Source organism: Synchiropus splendidus, chromosome 8, assembly GCF_027744825.2.
Source record: "Synchiropus splendidus isolate RoL2022-P1 chromosome 8, RoL_Sspl_1.0, whole genome shotgun sequence".
Taxonomy (NCBI): domain Eukaryota; kingdom Metazoa; phylum Chordata; class Actinopteri; order Syngnathiformes; family Callionymidae; genus Synchiropus; species Synchiropus splendidus.
Window position 1 is genome coordinate 24,600,801 of NC_071341.1, and position 21,817 is coordinate 24,622,617.

Here is a 21,817-nt window from a genome sequence, read left to right on the forward strand (position 1 = left end):
GCAGGAAGGCTTCCTTGTGTCTTTGCGTCACTCTCTCTGTCTCTGTGTGTTGTGACTCCTGCAGAGGCATTAACCCCTCAGCTTCCTGTCTGCAGTATGAAAATATTAAAATACACAACAATAACATCGAGTAAAGATTATCCTCCATCGCTGGCCACAGCATTAGATTTGATTCCAAATGCAAATCTCTCATGAGAGAGCAGCTGTTTCAGTGTGTTGCTGCCTCTCTAGACAAACTGAGTTCAACTCGTGTGGTGGAACCTCTGGCTCAGAAACGTCCCATGTATGAGACATATAATACAGTCACAGTCTGATTCAGAGAGCAGAGGTTTTCCTTAAAGCACCTTCCTCACCACCATGCACGTCCTCCACCATCCCATCTTGTCTGGCCACACTCTCACCCACCACGACTTCACATTCACTCTCACCCTCCTTCAGGTGATGTTGTGATGTGCACAAGATGTAATCCACCTGTGTGCTCCTACCTCCACTTCTCTATGCTCCTCTCTCTTCTGGAAGAAAGTGTTGACCAAAGCCATTTCCATCCTTCTTGCAAAGTCTACAACCACCTGACCTTCAGTCTTCCTATCCTGGATACCAAACGTGTCCATTGAAGTCTCTGGGAAGACTCTCCTGCAGTTCATCTCATTCGCTCCAGAAGGTCTCCTTCTCCTCAAGGTCAGGTGGGGTATAACTACATTGAAGATGACGCCTTCAACAGCATGTGACTGTTGTTATAGTCTCAAAGATCCTGTTTCCATGGCGGTCAGATCAGGAGGTTCTCACCAGGTGGTTCCATCTTCTGAGAGCAGTCACAAACATTGGAATATGAGACCTTCTGCCCAGACTTGGTTCTTCTCATTGCAGAGCAACAGCTCTGCTCTGAGCCTCTCCCAGATCACCAAGCCTCTGAGGCTACAGCAGTGTCTCCCGGCACAAGCCAGTGACTCTCACATCATCGATCTGGAGCTTCCAGACACCACCTGGTCATGTGGTTCTCTTGGGCTTCTTCCCTTCCCAACAGACTGATCAAAGTCACGTGAGGTTAGCGGCACCGAGACGTGTCCTGGGATGAAAGAAAACAACCTGGTAAACGTATGGTGAGGAAAGCCAGAGGTCACCAGAGGTCATCTTCCTCTTTGACTCGGATCAAAATGATGACATGATCTTGGTGTGAAAGTCACATGATAAAGTGGGTGTGTTCAAGGCAACTCAGGGCAGAATCACTTTGGGCCTCTGGGACTAAAACGACGACCCTCCCTCATGGTGAGGAGCCTCAGAAGAAGGAACGTGCACAGTGTGACATGGGCATGAAGCATATTACGCGTCACTCACAGCAGCCTCGCTGCGACACTCGCTCTCCACTGTCTCATCTGATTTTATTTATGCTGTATATATATACACATATATTAGATTAGACTAGGATTAAAATGCTCGCTTTCAAAAAGTCGTTCCAGACAACTGGTCGCTTGACGTCAGGAAAGAGTTGCTCAGAGACTTGCAGCATCTCATATGAAAGGAGGGAAAACTTTCCCAGACATGCACCGAGGTAGAAACAGAAGAGCAGGATCCTTCTCTGTCGCCACTTGAACACGTGTAGCCGCTTTAGCGTTTGTCACGCAGGGATATTTCAAGACGCTCACATCCTCAGCAGCATCCTTCATGTCCCTCCTTTTGTTTCCAGGACGCCTGGAACCTGTTTGGAATCCACAGTCCAAAGCAAGCGTTTGAATAATGTATGCAGAAGCCCTGTGTAGCTGCTGTGTGCCAGCATGCAGACGCACCAGGAACCAAGCAGAGCCGGAGGCTTTGGTCACAGCTCGTCCGAATGTTGAGACACAGAGAGTTGCGGAGAACAGGGCAGTACCAGAGTCGGGTCAGCACTGCTCTTTGCTCAGAGGAGCAGAGCTTTGTGCTGATCTCTGAAGCACTTTTGTGCTTGATTCTATTCATCCCCTCGGAACCTTGTATCTCACCTCACCCAGCACCACGAGGTCAAAAATATCGTGACAATTCCTCCATTAGCATGAAACAGTTTTGTGGCAAACTCAGCCACAAGGTTTTTCTGAATTCACATTCATTCAACACAACCATTTCATATCATCTTCCAAATGAAAAAAGTGTTGTAAACCAAGTGGTTTTTTCCAGGCGTGAGCTCGTGTGTGAGATGAAACCTTCCATGACTTATTTGCAGATCATTCCGCTTGATTTCTTACCCAGCTGCCAAACCAAATACCCGCTAAACTTTCTGAAAGAAAAGCAAAAACACAGTGCGGCGGACAACTTCTCCATCTCGCCAAGAGCCTCAATTTCACCAGCAGCCGATATGAAGCCGAGCGCTGACATTTATTTTTAAGCTATAGAAAACATTATTTATGAGGAGGAGCTATTTGCATTCATCAGACCGGCTGCCAAGGCTTCGTGAAGCTTCAATATTATGATGCCATTGGCTGAGTGACAGCAGGTTATGAGCAGAAAGGAAGATAAAAGAAGAAACACACACACACACACACACGCGCGCACACACACACACGCGCGCTCTGAGGGGAAATACGCGCGTCCATGATTTCAGTGAGAAAATGCAAGCGTTTCAAGATGAGATAAACCCAGCCTAAACACACCAACATATATAATTTCCTCCTCCCTCCCCACCTCTGACAAGCCCCACTCTGCAGCATAGAAAGACAGTGCAGTGTCTCATTTCTTCTCACAGCCATGCAGAGAAGCCTAATAAACATCACTTCAATGAGAGTCCAGGGAAGGTGGGGCTCGGTGTGAGCGCAGGGAATCCAATAAATCCCCAGGAAACTTTGGGCAGAACTTCATGCCAGTGTTCCGAACGGTTCTTTTGTTCCTGCCCTGACTTGTCATTCCTCTTCGCTACTGTGCCTGCTTCTCCATCTTATCTCCCTCTCCATCCTTCAGCTGCTTGATCTCCTCGCCACGTCTCCAGGGCTGCTGCAGCCGGAGGGAAGAGGCAGGAGCAGGTGGTGACAAATTGGGAGCAGAGAGCTTGAAGTGGAGGCCCAATTCAATCCCGCACATCCATCACAGAACCTGACCAGTAACTCTCTTCGCAGCACAGGACAATGGGGGTCAGATTACTGACCGCTGGAAATCATGAAGACGCCTTAACATGTGTATATATATATATATATATATATATATATATATATATATATATATATATATATATATATATATATATATATATATATATACATATATATATATAAACCTTCCTGCTCCACTGATGCCACTGATGCAGCAGACACGTGGCAGTGAGGATGAGAACAACAACAACAAACATGGAGGAATCCTCCCTGAACCAAAGCAAAGAAAAGCAGCTGTTTGCTTTGGTTCAGGGAGGATTCCACCACTCTGGATAGACATGACATTCTGATCCAAATGTTTTCAAGACAGCTCTCGTCTAAATCAGGTGAAATAAAATATAATATGGTGATTTACTGTGCTGATGCAAACTAAACAATGTTTTGTTGTTTAAATGTACGTATGGCTCCATCATTTGGTTCAGTCATAAACCAAATTCATTCACATTGAAACATGTGGCTTCTTGTGGCAAATATTCCTCCGCCATTAAACTGAGATGAATTCATCACAATGGCGGCTGAGCACAGACCTGTCAGGAGCGTGAGAGGAGGCTGCGCACAACACCTCAGCACGTCACCCACAACCCACTCCGAGGGCTCAGCCAGGGGCTGGGAGAGGCAGTGCACTTGGGGGACCGTCCGCATCCTGTCCACATTCCATGATCGCATTTGGGGTTGTGTCCGCTCCATCCGACAGAAGGGCCTCCTCCAGTGCTCTCTGGCTTCATCTGGAGTTACTGTGGCAGACAGGAGCAAAGGGAGGATGAGGCTTCACCAAACGCTCTCGGTTTGGACGAGGGTGACTCGTGGCTCCTCGCGTCCTCCCTGGCGGCGGCACAAGCCTGCAGCTGAAGGAGAGCAGGACAGTTGCCAAGAGGAAGAGAAGGGTGTGTGGCTCCAGGCGACTGACCCGACAGATCCCAACACACAGGTGGTGGAGGAAACGGACAGGTCTAAAACACACAAGCTGCTGCTGCTGCTGCTGCTGCTGCTGCGAGTGAGAGCGCCGCGTCCTGTCCAGCCCATCAGTCACCGCTTCATTCTCATTTACAGCGCCACACCAGATGACTGCCAGTGGTCCCCAAATACTCGCAGAAGAAACTGAGATAAAGCTTCCAAAGCTCCTCCAACTGGCAGATGGAGTTGAAGCAGAAGGCAGATGGGACATAAATCACCACTAAAATATTCATTCTCTGTAGAGAAGCCAACGAGACGGCCAACATGCCAAGCGTGACAAGAGGGAAAGGCCTTCATCTGGGGGTGCAAACTTTTCTTTGCCCAAGTGCAGAAATTGGACAGGAATCGTCATCACCTCAGAACCAGCATGGCTTCACTTTGCTAACCCTGTCGCTGAGCAGTTGCAGAAGCGGACGGCCACCGCAGTCCTGGAGCACGCTCACCGGCGTCCGCCTGCTGATCCACAGCTGCAGTGGCTGACGACAACCGACAAGAGGAAGGGCCTTTTGCTGCTTCACTGTTTCAGCGTTTGATAGTCAATATCACTACGAGCTCGTGACAGTGTCACGACACATGAATACGTCAACGTTTGGCCAGTGATATTGCTCTCTGACTCACTCAGTATCTAACTCCACAATGGCTCTCTGACTCACTCGGTATCTAACTCAACAATGGCTCTCTGACTCATGCTTGAGAGGTGCTTTCCAAAGTGGTTGACTGTTGACATGCATGAGTCGCAGCGGTATCACTGTTGTGCGAGGACTGTTTCAGGAACACCTCACTAATGACACCACGAGGGCGAGTCTCCTGCCCAGTTTACACATGACTCGCCACACGTGGGGTGGAGAAACGCTGGTCTGCACAGCAGAACTCTCAGCGATAATTATTGTCTTTCAGAAATACAATGATCATTGCAAAACTAAAGCAAACCGTGATGTCACATGACCCAAGAGCAGATACTCCGAGCCTCTGCTCAGAGGCTTTATGACAGGAGCTTCATCTTGAGGGATCCAGGCTCTTATCAGAAAGCACTTGGCACGTGAAGGACAGTGGACGGACGAGGAGGACGTGAACCTCAAGACCCGCAGAGCATTTCAACACTGTGTCTCCATCCTCAGGTCATCTGCCTATTCTCAATATTTTCATTTGATTTATCCAAGCGTTAACCTTCTCAGGGTTTTCAGAAGGAGGGGAGCGAGGGCCCGCGGGGAGGATGGCTGACAGATATTGCACAAAAACCCTTGGCTCTTGCATCACCATCCATCTCAATTAACACTGTGATTCAGACCCTCCAAATTGGACGCCACACATTTCTATTAGAGTCTGTCCAGCATTCACGTCCCGCTCAAATGGCAAGTGACAGCGGCGGGTCAAAGGTCGGCCACCAAGCAATTCCATCTGATTGTGTTCGGTAGATCCCAACCTCGAGCCGCCGGAGGAATGAGAGACGGCGGGTCTGCAGAGAGCGTCGGCTGACTCACTGCCGATTCATGGATCCAGTGACAGCTACACATGAGGAACTCATCCGGTGGGATGCAACCCAGACACGTGCTGCTGAAGCTGTGTGTGTGTGAATGAAAGCCATGCCACACAGGAGCGCAGCAGCAGACGGAGCCATGCCACACAGGAGCGCAGCAGCTCGCCGACTCCGTCTGCTCCTCCTCAACACTGAGTTTGGGAGTGGCCGCTTCAGTGGAACGCTCGGTTCCCAGGCTTGCTGCAGGGCTGGGTGACTTCAAAAGAGCCGCCTCCTCCAGAGGGATGCAAACACACACGTATACACGGCCCGCTTCTTATTTCCCACTCTCCCCGAACGCAGCATACAAACACTGGAGCCTTTTCATGCAGACTCTCTTGGCGACTGGAGCACACGCTGCCTGAACATTTCAATTAGGCGGCGCTCTCAATGTGTGGCTCTTTTCTTTTTTCTATCCTTCTTTTGTGCTCCCTTTGTCTTGCTTATTTACGGTGCCCCCCCCTCGGTGATGTGGATCCGCTGTTATGGCGGGAAGCTGTTCTCGGGTCACAGCGCCAGTCACAGGTCTCTAAAGGGCTGCGAGGAGAACATCTGTCCAAGGCCTTCAGACAGTCCGACAGAGAGCCAGGCTTCATATCAACTGCCAGGGTGAGACACGGAGTGTGCCAGCCAGTCCCGGCAAGGACGATCTGACAAGTACAGTCGGTTACATCCATCCCCAGGATCAGGTCCCGTGTCAGACATGAACTGACTGCAGCGCCGAACAGAGGTCGATCCATGAACTCGGACTCTTTCAGCCCATGTCCCACGGTGGGCTGATGAGGCTTCATGACTCAAGTGAAACCTCAGGTCATTTTCAGACCACCAGCGCATCCGTCCATCACAACTTCCAGCAATCCCTGTGCTCTTGATGGTGGGAACTAAGACATTGATTTTGTCGGTGGCACACAGGAGCTTCTCTGGGCTGCTTAGCTCGGGCCTTTGATGTTCATCCTGGTTCCTGTGATTGAATGACTGAAGAAATGCAGACTAACGCCGTGACAGTTGGTTTGCCTGCATGCTTTCATTGTCTCGCACCTTTTCTGACCCAGCAAGTAGAAGAGGATCGATGCCTACCCTTGATCAACTGGTCCCATGCGATGACGCGTGCCCAAACCAGTGAGTTTGTCAAACAGACAGATGTGGGTCCAGGTGAGATGGACAAGGGTGAGCTGAGAAAATATCCAAACCCACAATGTCTCACACACAACACCATCCAGCGGCAACAGCTTCTGCCCTCCAGTGTGTCCAAGGCTGAGGAAAGCCTGGCTTGGGTGTGAGGGGTCGGCCCAGTAGTCAAGACCCCAGGGGGTGGACTGCAAACCCTACAGGACGCTCTGAGGACTTACAAGGGCAACACAGATCAACCAACCCTCCCTCCCTCTCAACGTCCAGACTGCTGGCATGCGATGCAATGTTCATCTTCTGCCATCTGGAACCATCTGGATCCAGAATTGTTATTTTAGTTTGAGTATGATTTCATCAACCTCCATCAAGCGGAAAGCCATAACACAGGCCATGCCAATTGCTCTTTGTCTACCAAGCAAGTTTCACCTTTCAAAACACATGAATTTATGTTCCAGCAAGTCGAAGGTCTAGTCTGATCAGGCATTTCTATCATGTACTCTGAGCTGGGGGCTGTGGGCTCCCAAACTCTGCAGAGGAAGGGTTTGAATGCAAATGTATTTCTTCACGCTTTGAATATTGGAGGACAGAAGAAAATGGAGACAGCACCTGGAGTGGGCCACAACATCATTCAAGCACACTCCCTGACTGGAGAAACAAAGCCAGTATTTGCAGAGGGCTGGAATTAGCAGGCATTTAGAAGCACAGTGAGCCTTCCGACTTCCTGTTGTGTGTTTGCCATGTCAATACCACGTGTCGCTCTCCAAACAGAACAGTGAAGGGTGTTGACAAACAAATCCATTATGGACGGCTGCACCACGGGAGATGGATTGTTACTTTGTTTGTTGTTCCTCACCGTAATGACTGGCTTGTCATGACTTTGATGGCACGTGGAGCGCGCAGAAGTAATCCTCCAGCGCACGGTTGTGTTGGGAGCGGGACAGCACTTGCAAAGCAGGACCAGGTGCCAGGCTGTGAACGGCCAACAGGTGGCGTCGTTCAGGTGGGTATTGCAGGAGCCTTCTGTCCGTGCTCCGTGCTCATTTCATCCATACTTCTCCTGGGCTCTGCAAAGCTTACAGATCCAACCAAACGGAAGAGGAAAATCAAAACAAAGGATACAATTGTGAAGGTAAAGGCAGGTTGAATGACTGGCGTTCACCTGGTTGATGTTGCGCATCAGCACCAGGTCAGTGACCCGGATGTCTTTGGGTCTAAGAGTGCTGTTAACCAGCTGATGCCTGTGCAGAAGAGAGCAGTCTGCGCTGGCTCGTATCCCAATGGTCCCTCCTCCAATGGTCCATGTATGGACCAGGACTCTGCGTCTTCAGCACCTGTACAGACATCTGTAATGAGAGTAAAGATGAGGAATGGAGAGGAATTGATGAGGAAGGACAAGACACCAGAGGGACAGGAGGAAAGGTCTGGAGACCAAGTTAAGAGAATTGTGGAGAGGAGAGTCAAAGACTGAGAGACATGGAAGACCTGAGCTAAAAAAAAGGCAAGGACGACAAACAATTTACAGCAGGTCACGGACAGGAAGAGGACAGGCGAGACTGGGGAGGACGATCATGATCAAGTGTTCTGCTGCCGTGGTGGGGCAAGCCTTGAAAACTGACAAGAAGGACCACAAGTAATGACGACAGGTTTGGTTTAGTACGGAGTCATAGTTGTCATCGGCGCTGACCTCAGAAAGTTTGCGCTGTCACACTATTTGGAGAACAACTGACACATCAATGTGAAGGATTGACGGATTAAAAGGGTGAGCCATCAATTCCTGCGGAAAACTCAGCGCTTCATTTCCATGCTAATGGAGAGACGTACCGGAACCATTTATCTGAAAAGAGCTGCACCGTTCTGATGGGCAGACTTTAATCATGTGCAGGAACACCCCCATCAGCAGAGCAGTAGCTTCCTGGAGCAGCAAAATTCAGACACTCTGCCCGGCTGCGTCTTCGAACCAAGGTTGTTACCTTGTGAACTGGGTCACAGTCCGAGGCGGCGTCCAGCCAGACATGACTTGACTGGAGTTTAGTTGGTCAGAAACTGCGTGGAAGGAAGCAGCGCACTTGTGTCCAGTCTATGCGTCTTTGCTGCACTGCCAGAGTTCTCCAGAACCACACGGTGGAACAGAAGTCCAAGTTCCTCTCTGGAGCAACAGCCGACAATCCTGAGAGGCAGATCGATGAATTCCGCCCAGCAAACCAGAGGTTGTCTGTGTGGACAGCATGAACTAGGAGTGAGTCCCTCAACATAGTACGGTTGGGAGAGTAGTTAGAAAATCCTTTCACCTGACGACTGAGCCTGCATGACACAGCCAGAGATCTGAGGGACGATCCATGACACTGTAGGTGGCTGGCCATGTTTCAAGAGTCATCACATGACATGTATGAAAGGACGTCAGCATGTCATGTGTTTTTTAAGCTCTTGACTTGAGTCAGTTGAAACAGGAACAGAGTGACGGGCACCGTCCAGTTTTGTAGTCTCAGGTTTTAGCTTAGAATGATGCACAGCTACTCTTCTAGTATGTGAGATTTCATTCCTGAACTTTGGTTGGGCAGGAGGTTTTAGCCATCTCAAAATGCACAGAACCCACCCATGGAACAAATCGGTCCAGTGCTGTAAAAACACTGATTGGATGGTGAGGGTATAGCTCCGCCCATCCCACCTCAGCCCTGGAGGCGGGGCTGCCCGGATGGTTGGAAGGCAGGATGTGAAACAGCCGCTCAGCCTAGCTAGCTCTAGCTCTACAGTCATCACAAATGAATCGGACGTTCAGCGTCCACGGGGCTGGGGCGGCTTGGATTCGAATCTCTCCTTCAGTCTGCAACGCCTCAGTGGAATCTTCTGGACGCTGCACTGACCTTGGCCTCGGAGTCTGGCTTGAGCCATCAGACCCCTGCTTTGGTCCAGATGGGGAGCAGCTCCCACTGGTCCCCAGGCCTGAGCCAAAGTCTGTTTTGGTTTTTTTCTTCTTCTTCTTTTTTCATGTGACATCGTTTGTATGACAGATGGGTCTTTAATTGCTCTCATACACTGGCCTGCCACGCACTGAGTTGACAGGAGGCTGTGAAGCCCTGAACAACTCGTGTTGACGTGTGGACTCCATCGCAGCGCCGGCCTCTACAGTGAGGCGGTGCACAGGTGCTTCTGCCCTGACTTGGCTGTCACACAGAGGCGCGGCGAGGACGTAACGTGCACGCTCGCCCATCACCACAGGTGAAAGCATGAGGAGGAGGGACGTGACCTTTCCATTCCACCCGTTGACATCCACAGATCTGAACGTGTTGCTTGTTGAATAAATAGGTAGCATTCAATCTTCTCCTGGAGTTAATGCAACACCTCCCCCTTCACAGCGTGAATGAAAGGTCCTGTGCTGTGAGATTAATCATGCGCTGACAAAGGAGACAGCAGCTCACCAGCAATAGCTTCTTTAGCGTCTCATAATCCTCACTATTCATCCTGCTCTCAAGCTGCGCCGCCTCCATCCTTGTTCCTGTGGGCGCAGCTCTCACCTGTCAGTCAATCAGCAACACACTGAGAGGCTTCCAGGAAATGCCTCTCCGAGTCAAATAACAGATTCAACACTTTTCAAGTTGGGAGACGGCAGAGACACGTCCCTGGATCGAACAGTCCCCGTCCATATCTGTTTCACAGCAGGGTGGCAGGTCACAATAATGACACAGCTGCGTCTCGGTCCAGCGGCTTCTTCTTTGGCGAGCGGTCCACCAAGGCTTTGCTTTTTGTTGTTGTGTCCTTTTACAGACTTACTGGTGGGTGACATACGGAACCACTGGCATTTGTGTTTCCATTTCAGCCCAATAACTGTCAGTGATGTTTGGATGGATCCGTTATTCACACTGATATCCAGCTCATCTCCTCCAGCCACAGACGCTGATGGACAGCTCATCCACGACAAGCACCCGACATCAGTGCAGTCCTTCCCAAATGGTGGGGCAGGGGGTGGCGCATGTGACCTCAGGGAACATAGTTTTTTGAACAAAGTGTAATTGCACATCCGCTCGTGATTCCTTTTTTTATTTCTGTAACAAACAACAACAATGTTAGTAGAGCGATTCTCTGTTGCTCTATGTCCCTTTTTTCTTTTCCTTCAGGTTACCAAGGCTGCCATGTTATGCAGAGGTGTACTGATAATCATTCAGACAAACGATACGCTTTACAGAGGCAGCGGAGAGTCGGGGGGCGCGGAATGTTGACTCCTTCCCTGCGCAACAGAACATAATTCAGTAGCGCTGCATTAGTGGGTGGAGCAGAGCGAGGAACAGGTCAGACTTCTGACCCATACTCCTGCTTTTCCTCTTTTCCACTGAACTGATTTAGATGCAGTCAGTCATCTATTGTGGCACCTATGAGGTCACTAATGCCAGAGAGGTTGATCTTCACTTCCGCAAGCCAAATTCATTACTGTTTAAGACTTGTCTGTCACCACAGATCATCACACTCCTCAACTGTTTCCTTTCAATCATAGATGACTGAGACTCGTGTTCTACCACTCTGGACTTTTCTGCCGGATGTAAGCCAGTGTGGCGCACCTCCACGCCTTTAGAAACACCAAGTGGTCGCCTCAAAACAAAGAGGAAACATGGGAACAAGCGGATAACACATGAAAGGACGGTTTTGGACACAAACTGAAAGAAGCATCACAACAACTGAAGGTCCGCAGAGACACGGGTCCCGGCCGGACATGTGCAGAGACAGGCCGAGGCTCACTGGAGAGAGATCTGCTTCTCACGATGAAAAGCTAGCGTGTTTGCTGTCACCAACTGCAGCCTAGGCTTCTTCTGCTTTCCCTTTCCTACGTGCCTTCTGTAGGCCTCTAAATCATGCAGGGCTTTTACATTAGTTAGACGCTATGGAAACCATTTTAAAAAAACTAAGAAGAAGAGTGTTGTTCATTCGACAGTAACATACGGAAGAGAAGCTTGATCGATCACCAGTGCGCTAGTGACGGCCGACGGAGGCCTCACGAAAGATTGTCCTCATTTCAGAGTCCACTAGGTGGCACTGTCTGGATTTCAACTGGCATTTCAGAGAGCGCCACCTGCTGAGGAAGGACACTTTCATGAAGCCTCATCAGCCTTTTTAACGGTTCCATCAGCAAACCACGTCTGTCACCTGTCACTAGCTTTATACAAACGCAGAGAAAACAGCCGTAGTGCAAACACGCACCAAACAGCTTGAGATCAATTGACAGTTCAGGTAAAAATAGGCCAGTAGCCGTGCAGACACTCACCACTGGAGGGAGAAACGCTGGGTCTTATTCTGAATCGCCTCTGTAATGATGAAAAGGACATGAGGTTGAAAAGAAAACGTCTTTTTTAACATTCCATTAAACACAGTGGATATTCTCTGTTCTCTTCTTCAGTTGGAGATAAAGGTTTCTGTGACAAATGTGGGCAGAATGGCAACGGGTTGGGCTGACACGTAGATCACAGGCCTCCTGATGAAAGCCACGGCTATTTCTCCATAAGGCAGGCTCCGTACAAGGGGTGAAAAGAGTCAGCAGATTGGGCTCAGTCGTTCCTGATGAAGCTTTGTTTCCGAAGCAGTGCAACTCACAAGAACATCTTTTTTTTTTTCCTTGAACCCGACTACCTGAGAGGTCCACTTGCTTCTTCTGAAGAGCATCGACGCATTATCCAGGCCATCAATCATTCATGCTCAAAGCACCAGAACTTTGAAGTCTGTTCTCTGAGAAAGTGGTGAACACTGGAGACGTGCGATAAGAACTACACACTGTTATTTGGATTTCTATTCTCTGATCTGTATGAAAGATTGAAGATGGCAGAGGGCTGACGGGATTTTCAGTTGGCCAAAAAGATAGGGGCATTTTCTTGTCAGAAACTGGGGACCATCGTCATACTGCAGCACCAGTTGAACAATACAAAGGTGTGCAGTGAAAAGAATTGCATGTTTTCCAGCAAAATAACTGGTATAACTCAGGTTCGGGTCCAGACAGCCAGAGGGTTACAAGTCCTGTGAAACCATTCCGCCTCTGTTTATTTCTCCTGTAAAGACATGCAGTGGTAAAAACCGTGCTCTCGCCGGATGCAAATGTTTACAGCTGTATTCAACAGTTGTGGTGAGAGGCATCACAATTCTCCATAGTAGCAAGATGAACATCAAGTAGTGCTAACGCGTGGGATGCAGAAGAAAGTACCACATCTGAGAGTTTTCATGTTTCATTTGCCCAGTTGCATACAGACTAGACAACAGCACTTACCTTTGAAACAAGGTTAATGGGGTCAGTCCAACAACAGGATTGAACACAGCGGTTTAAAGCTCGAAATTGCTGCGAGGCTCGCACTACCACTGTGGGTGGGGGAGAGCAGTGTCCTGACTGGACAGGCATCCAAGCCCTGGGTTTAAAGTGTGCGCGAGACATACAAGTCTCCCACACACCACTGTGAACTGGCCCCTTGACTCCACACGCTCCAAGTCGAAAGTTTCCTGGCAAGCAAGTCATCCAAAGTTGTGTTCTGGCCCAAGCACCTCTGTTACAGCCATGTTGTTAGAGGGCAGACAAAGTCTGGGACGCACAATTAGCCTCGACACACAGCGCAGTCACGGCAGTGCGCGGGGTCACTCGTATTCCTCGGAGTGTGATCCTGGTGGGACGGGTGACTTGTCACAGCAAACGACATCAAATCGAAACTAGTCTCTCTGGGATTTGTTAGACAAAGTAAATGTGAGCGTGCAAGACGTCACGTACACACACACTCCGGTAACAGCACACAAGCACAACAGATCCAATCTCCTTCCCTCTGCTGCTTCACTGACCATCAACAATCCCACAGCGAAAGTTAATAGCCCGGAATAACTTGAATTAGCTGATCAGAGCGGTTGTCAACGGTGACAGGATCAGAAAATTAGGTCTCAGCAATTTCAATAATAACGCTTTAAAAATTAACACCAGCACAATTGGATTACAGCGTCGCAGGCAGGAGCCAGTGCGGAGCCCAAAATAACACACCACAAATCCACCGTGGAAAATCCACTATTATACAGGGAGAAGAATAAAGTTGCTGGGAAGGGAAGAATTGGATCATATTACTGGGAGGAAATAAGAAAGGGATACAGTCGAAGAAAGAGAATGGAGCGACAACTGGCGACTGGAAATGAGCAGCTTCTCCACGACACTGCAAATCTAGAGAGACCCAGTTTTGAAATTCTTCCTCCGTCTCTTTTGAAGAGGCTCAAGAGTATTTTAAATAGTTGGAATCGAGTCGCCACAGCCATCGCCATTTTGTGTTCCGAGTTCAGTTTGAGAGAGTCGGGACGTTTCATTTCAATGTCAGATGAAAGTGTGCAAACAAATCTAGTCTCCTCTTTCAAGGAACAATGTGTGATGAAGACAGAAACACGAGAAGAAAGCCAAGTCACATGGATGATCATCCTCAATAACCATTTATTTTTGAAGGCACCCGTAAAAAAGATATTGCCATTGTAAGGATGCTGAGCTTTTCAGGGGCCCCGGGGTCATGGCAAGAGATGAGCAGCAACATGATTGTCAAAACGTACTTTAGCCCTCGACAGTTGGAGAAGGATCACGAGTTACACACCAATGTCATGAGATATATTCATTTACATAAAATCCATTAAAACCATGAATGTACACTCAACATATAAAGCTAGCAGCATACATTACTGAATGATGTCGAAAGACACACGGCGCAAGGAACGTCTTTGTTGGGATCGAGTGATGTAAAGACGATGTGTGGATGGAAACAGAGGCAAACTAACACGCTGGAAACTGCAGGAGTTTGGCAGGACGACAGGCAAAACTTTGGTACCCGGAAATCTCACAGCAGTACATCTGATTCACCAACCAAAGTCCGTTTGAGACACAAAAGATGAGTATCTTTTCAACGTAATATTCTGCAGCCGACGGCGGAAAGCACAAGAAGAAAGCCGTCAAGGAGTATCGATTTCAAAGTTTTTTTAAAGCCTGTAATTACTGTCAGCCTAACTTGTTTTGAACCAACAGCCACAAAAGCCTGTGCCTGAGCCCCGGAACTTGGAGTGAACAGTTCAGAAAGGGTTCCAGAGACGCCTAAGCGGCGAGCTCGAAGCTAATGATGCAGCGTGTGTGAGAGAGTGTGTCACCGGAGGCTCCTAGTCCACGCTCTTGAACGCCTGCAGTATCATGTTGGTTTGGTGCGTGAGCCGGTTGGCGCTGACATACACGTTTATCGCTCTGCAAAACAAGCGTGACATCAGGGCACATTATCAGTCCTGCAGCAAAAATACGACAATCCACAGTCCTGCAGGAGAAATGAGGGACAACGTTGAGGCTGGTGAGGAAACAAACCAGCAGGAATCCAGAGGAACTGGGTCAGAGGAATTATTCAGCAATGCCGGATTTGATGAAAGCAGGCATGTGATGAAAAAAAAGGAGCAACCGTTTACATGGCAGCATCAGTGTTGGCGTGCTCAAATGTGAATCGAGTCTTTCAGGCAGATGATGGACTCCCTTATCGGCTGTTACATAACCCTTACATTTACCCTGGATTTATGCTTGGTAGAGGTACAAAAGGAATCGTGAAGTCGAGGTGTGTCGGGCAGCTCTGACTGTCAGAGCAGCAGCAGGGCTTCAATTTGGGTCGACGGCGAGTGGCTCAAGCACCATGGAAGGGCAGAATTACATTAGGCTCCTGCAGAAATAGAGGCTCAACTAAAGCGTCTCATGTGTCAAAAGCAGTTTCTACCGGCCCAGAAAGAGCTGGCCGGCGGTTACACTTCAATCAGGGAGCAGATACCACCATGAATAAACTACTTGTCCAGACATGACCCGCAGCATGTTCACCGCGAATTCATCATCCTGAAGTTCTGACTGTGATGAACGTTCACTGTAAACAACACCATAATGACGATTGAATAAGCACGTCACTACCGTAAATTCCGGACTATGGTGTGCACCGCAGTATTAGCCCCACCCACTCTATTTAAGAAGGAAAACAGCTGTTGTCCGTCCATGAGCCGCAGCGGTCTCTGAGCCGCGGGTGCAGCGGTGCTTTCTGTGCTCTTCCTTTCTTTTTCCATTCATTGTTCAGATTTCAACCGAACCGAGAAGAACCGAGGTACCACTGTATATTGATTCCTTTTGAGGAGGCAGAACAAACCCGTTAACACTTTAGATTTCCATTAACATACGTATGGATCATTGTGTTAACCATTATCACCATTGACCAATTGTTATTCACTGTTATTAATAGTTATTATGGTGTTGTTTCAGGGTACCTTTCAGTCACTATTCTTAGCATAACACAATGCAAGTCAGTACTAATGCAAAAGACAGGAAGCAGGACAGTCACATAAAAAACCATGTCATACTTTCCGTCTTTGAAGAAGATTTTCAGCGTGTCGCTGAATTTTCTGGAATAGTAGACGAACTCACGCTTCTGTTGTTCCAGGGCCTAAACAGGAAGCGGGCTCATTAGCCGTCAGGTTTATTCACGCGCCGCTGTGTTTACTCACCCGTCTGTTCTGATACTGGTATTTCTTGAACACAGTATTTACCGTGTCTAGCAACTCCTTTATGGCGCTGGCGATGTCTCTAAGGATATCAAAAGCAAAGCATGACTCTCTCATGAGTGCCAGCATCGCAGTGTCTTGGAGCGCTACCAGTATCACTTTGCGAACCATCAAGTCCACCGTGAGCACCAATCACTTTCTTTCACAGTTGCAGAGTTAAAAGAAAAACACACGACCAGGGTCAAGGTACAAAAACTGTTGAGGAAAACACAGACTTTTTTAATAGTAGCCGATTTTTCAATAGTGAATATCATGATGGTAAAAATGAAAGTATGACTATCTCAAACGATGACAGTGGGAGTGATGCTGAATACCTTGATCAGTCACATGATGCGTCAGCCTTCTGGCTCTCCCTCAATCAGAAGTCTCACTCTTCACAATACAGACGAAGTAATGAACAGCCAGCATTAATAACGGTTCCTTAGAGCGTCACAATAGGCCCATAGCTTCAGTCCAAAAATAGCACTTGATACTTGGACCTTTCATACCTTTATGTAGCTTTATACTGGCATGTGAGCCACGTGAAAAGAATTTGAAGGGCTTCACATTTTGCATTTCTCTTTAATCATCAATCTTTGAGTTTTATTTTCCTTGTGCTAAAGATAAGAGGTGCTCACATTTCCATCCAGCCTGTGGTAAACACTGAAATTTCTATGAAGCATATTTTGATGTTATTGTCACGTGACGTGAATAAAATGAGTTCAAAGAAAGAGAGCACACGAATCACAACTCTCACCACAAGTACTGCCCATCACAAGCTGCCATATCGCCACGCCACCCAGCAACATTGTTAGTGACACCTGCAGTAATCCTCCGTCGGGGTCATGTGCGATTCACCAGGTATGATATTACATACAGCAGTGGCACAAGTCTACCAGCTCAAATGGCTTCACCTGAACACAAGTCCAGCGCAGTCGACAAGCACTGACAGAACCAGAGCCCACATGCTACTGCAGTGAGGCACCGGAAGCACACAACAACGGGCGAAGACAAGCATTCCAAGATTCAGAAGTGGTTACCAGGCCATCAGTCAAAATCATTCAGCTCGCTCGGACAACTGATGCCTGCTGAGCGTGACTACGAATGCATCGTGTGTCGGCACAGCAAACGCAAGTGATGGCGAAACGCGTGGCATCAGAGCTTGTTTATCTGCCTCCCTTAGACTGAATAAATGCCTGAATGAAATTCAGGGACACAGGCGCAGCATCCTTACTTGATGGTCTGCAGGAAGCCCACACGGTCACCAATCTCATCAGGTATGGTGCCGAGGATGTGTTTCAGCGCTCGGGCGCGCTCGTTCAGCTCCTGGAATTCAGCCTCCTGCCGGTCGATCCTCAACTCTGGCAGCACTAAGGAGCAGAAAAGCAAAGCTGATCTGTGTGGCGGCCAGCAGGGATGGTGAAAAGAATGGATGAATAAATGGGCAGATGTGGAAACAGACATCACGCATGAGGCCAGAGAAGGTGGACCTTTTTAAATTGCCTTATATGTGCGTCTGTGTGCGCACCAAAGCATTATTCCTACAATTTCATGATTTCCACAATCGCTGTTCACTGCTCAAGAAATTCAATTAGAAAGCAGTCCAGAACCGGGAGCGGTGATCAGTGGAGAAACAGCGCCTCCAAGTGGAGAAAAAGCTCTACGGTCCACCGAAGAAGTGTGTTTCCTGTGAGGCACATGGTCAGACCTTCCGCTTCAGCAGCAGCAGCAGCAGCAGCCATTCGAAGTAAGGACTCATGATAGTTGACCTTCGGTTTCTTCTTCTCCAAGACTTTCAGGAGGAATTCTTGAGTCAGGCCCGGGTTCTGCTTCTCTGCCTTCAGGTACAGAAATCTAGGTCAACAGTGTTCACCAAGGGAAAGTAGCGAGAGTAACCCCAGCCGAGTGAACTGTTTTTAACACAAAAACCTGACAGCCATGATGAGAGTTTCACATGAATAAAAGAGACGGAGTCTTACCTCAAGGAAGGCTGATCTCAAAATCTGTGCTGCGGATACGTCGGCTTCCTCCAACTGCCAGATCAAATGAAGAGCACAAGCAGAGCTCTGCTTTTATTACTGCCTTCCCTCCTGAAATGAAGTCTAATTCCGCCCGCAGATTTAACAAGCAAAACAGACTTTCCAAGAGTCACGCTTGCAAGACACATACTATCAACTTTGGAGCCTCTTCTGCTTTGGAAGATTTTTCTCTTACCCACTAATAATTCCACTCACTCACTCATGAGGTTTTGAACAAGGCTCCAGGAAACAGCAGCTTTCTCTGCGCTGTAGCACTGGCATGACTTTGGAAGACAGGATCAGTGTCATCATTCTCATCGGTTTGATCTACAGACCCCATTAGATATGGTTCTGCGTTGAGCCAGTTGCAAGACATAATGGGCGGTTTACCTGCTTAAAGACCGGGTACATGACGGTGTAGAGAGCCACTTGTGAGGTGCCGTCAGCTTTAGTCTTGACGCCCTCCATGATCATTCTTCACCAGTTGACTGCACGGCGGCTTCAAGCGTCTCAACAGTCGAGTGAACCAGAGGTGACTGAAAAGCAAGTCAGAGAGTAATTCATGAATGGCAGAAAGACCACTGAACTGAAAAGGGGCTGTTTTCCAAGCTGCATGCCAAGGACCTTTGAAAGGGCCTCGACTGCTGAGTTCCTTCAGTCTGGGAATGGACACGGGTGTCTAAAACCCTTGGCCTTATTCTTGATGCCACTGTGCATGTGATGGCCTTATGACGCTTCATGAAATACGGCCCTCATTTTCGGAGCCCACTAGATGGCACTCTCTGCGCTCTTGGGATTTGAATGTCCTGGTTTTGCTGCGATCCACATATCAGCTACCTCAGTCTAAACCAGCCGAGTGTGGCCTCCGTAGTTGTCCCTGAAATGCTCCATTAGTGTTTCTGTATTATGTATTGGACTCCTCCTTCACCAGCTAGTCACCACACCGAGCCTGTGTAACAGCCCTGGTCACACCTATCCTCTACCTACCCCAGCCAAGAATTTGGTCGTCTACTTCATGAGCACAATAGCTGCACCTCTAACAATAGAAATCGGCTCGCGAACCGTGACACAACTGCTCATGTACACCATACAGTGCTGTAGGAGCATCTGTTAATACTAAAATCATTTCAATTTGGAGCCAAAGCAGCACAAGTGCAAACCAGCACACCACAACCTGGACCAGTTCTTCTCCACACACAGTGTGTTCTCACTCCCCAGCGCACTCAGGATCCAGTCATGCTTTTCTCAACTCACCCAGCAACTTGTCATTTCTAAGGGCAGGGACTGGGGCGTGCATGCCAGTTCGCCCTGTTTGGGCGTGACGTGGTGGCTGGTGATTTGGATGACTCCGCCAGCAGTCGACATCCTAATTTACAGCTCCAGCTTTCTGCCATACCAATTCAGCCCAACCGAACGCTGTTTCATTTTTCTTTACACGGCAGCCTGCTGGAGAAAGCAATGCTCAGACGCTCTTAAGTAAAAGCAGAAATATGACCTTGATAGAGAAATGGTCTGGAGAAGGACGCCCTCCAACCAGACCTCCCTTGTACTGGAGAAGAAAGAACGCCACAGGAGTTCATGGCCATGCGGTCGGGAATTCAGTTTCAGTTTCCCCATTCCAACTGGTTTTTGTCAGCAGCAAATGTCCAGTCCCATCAATTCAGTCTGCCATCACAGCACCAGCTATTTGATAAAGAATCATTGCACCTGAAGTAGACCAAACTCAAGGGAGTGGCTGATACAGAGCCTTTGTAGATGGCCGCTCCCTTCCTCCATTTGGCTGAAGGACAGACCAGGGGAGTGTCGCAATGCTCCAAGATGCTAATAGACAGGCCACCAATCACACCTGAGGACCACTTGGAGTCCCAAAGTTGAGAGTCATTTCGGGGCTCCCCGAACCCATGTTCCTGCAATGACAGTAGTGCAGCGCGCCTTCTCCAAAGTTACATGACTAATGTTACTTCCAGACCCATCTGTGTAAATACACACAGACATCACGAGACCTGAGCAAGTAAACGCTGATGCAATGGCAGATGCGACGATCCATTTGTTAGCATTTCTAGTGTGATTGAAGTGCACCATTCATTTGAGGCACCTGAAACTGAAAGAAATCACTTTCAAATGTCATGCCACCGACAACACAGTATGATATCGGGGAGCAGTGGTTAAGCATTTAACATCCAAAACCCAGATAAAATGTGGGTTCAAACATGTTTGGCCTCTGGTGAGAATAGAATTAAATGAATACATGACTAACTTTCAGAAAAAAATATCTCCCCAACATAAGCATATTGGAAATATAGTAACATAAATGAAATTGCAATCTGCCTACACAGTATAAACATGCATAATAATGTTCTTTTATAAAGGTGTATCAGCTCCATTCGTAAAATGCAGAGACAAAGTGGCGATGAATAAAATAACAAAGAAATATAATGAGCAGGCTAAAAATATCACTCAGACTAGGTCACTCATGTTGTATTGGGTCAATTGCTTAAGATCATAAAGCGAACTTTCAACGATGACAAATAAAAGAAAAGGTCAACAGATTCCATCGTGGAGCAACATCCGCATAGAGCCTCATTCTTGGACAACACAGGCCACCGTAATGTCGTCACTGTCGCCCTGAGAAAACACGACAGCGCCTCTTGGTTTCACTAGTAACGAAGTCAGTTCTCACAGGTGGAGACACACGAGTTGGTCGACAGAGTCGCTGGGTGTTTTGTGTATATAAACCAAGACGGTTCCGCCTCACGGTGAACCTCTAATGACGCGCACACATCTGGGCAGCGAGTGGAAAGCAAGTCTCAGTGATGGGTATAGGACACGAAAGCAGGCGGTGACGTTCACTCGACCAGACGGAGACACTTACCTGAAACAGTAGAAAGGGGTTTGGAGCAGTTGGCATCCACTCCCAGCGACAGCCCAGAGCAGGTGGTCAGTTAGAGGCAGCTGGGAACAGAGCAGCGGCTGTGGCGGTCCAGGCTGGTCCCACGTCTGTTCCAAACTGGTGTGGAGCACGGCAGCGCACTCATAGTTCCAGGTCCACTGACCTGTCGCAACGTTCCCGGAGCCACCTGTCACCTGCGAGCGCAGGTGAAGCTTAGCATGGCTCTCTCGTCAAGCCGGACGTCAGTTCCCAAACAGGCGGAGAGAGAAGTGGGACGGAGCAAAGGCGCAACTAGACCAACATCTAGCTCTGTCCTGCCTACGTGCTGCACGGAAACACGGAGCACAGTTAGCAGCAATAACCACCGACCGTCTCGCTAGCGATCAACACGGGATGAACGTCTGCGGTGCATTTCAAGATGATGAGCCCCAGACGCCTCATGCGGCTGTCCGCGCTAAATCTGCTCGATATCAACCCTCTATCTCCGTAGCTATTTTAGTTTTGAACTCAAACTGTGACTGGTTCCTGGAGTATACTGTAGGCATTCACCTGTATTTCCTGTGACAAAGTTGAAATGGAAGCCGACGACATGCACACGGCAACACCGGAAGAGCGAAGAGCAGCGCATCTGAGCCGAGAGTCCACTCTCTGCTTGTCTTCACCGGGG

The 21,817-nt window shown here is 48.6% G+C and overlaps 1 protein-coding gene across 2 annotated transcripts; it reads right to left on the reverse strand.

Moving 5' to 3' along the window:
* Nucleotides 1-11,962: 11,962 nt before the first annotated feature.
* On the reverse strand, nucleotides 11,963-21,812 carry pdcd10a (programmed cell death 10a). Of its 2 annotated transcripts, none has more exons than XM_053872175.1 (9): nucleotides 21,700-21,812; nucleotides 21,133-21,475; nucleotides 18,651-18,796; nucleotides 18,222-18,275; nucleotides 17,951-18,080; nucleotides 17,477-17,612; nucleotides 16,207-16,285; nucleotides 16,063-16,145; nucleotides 11,963-14,926 (listed from the first exon to the last, which is right to left on the reverse strand). In XM_053872175.1, exons 3-9 carry the CDS (start codon nucleotides 18,732-18,734, stop codon nucleotides 14,845-14,847), a joined length of 648 nt encoding a protein of 215 aa, XP_053728150.1. In that variant the 5' UTR covers nucleotides 18,735-18,796; nucleotides 21,133-21,475; nucleotides 21,700-21,812; the 3' UTR covers nucleotides 11,963-14,844. The 2 variants fall into 2 exon arrangements, with proteins under 2 accessions (XP_053728150.1, XP_053728151.1); XM_053872176.1 differs by having other exon boundaries at nucleotides 21,133-21,344; nucleotides 21,700-21,795.
* Between the last annotated feature and the right edge of the window lie 5 nt (nucleotides 21,813-21,817).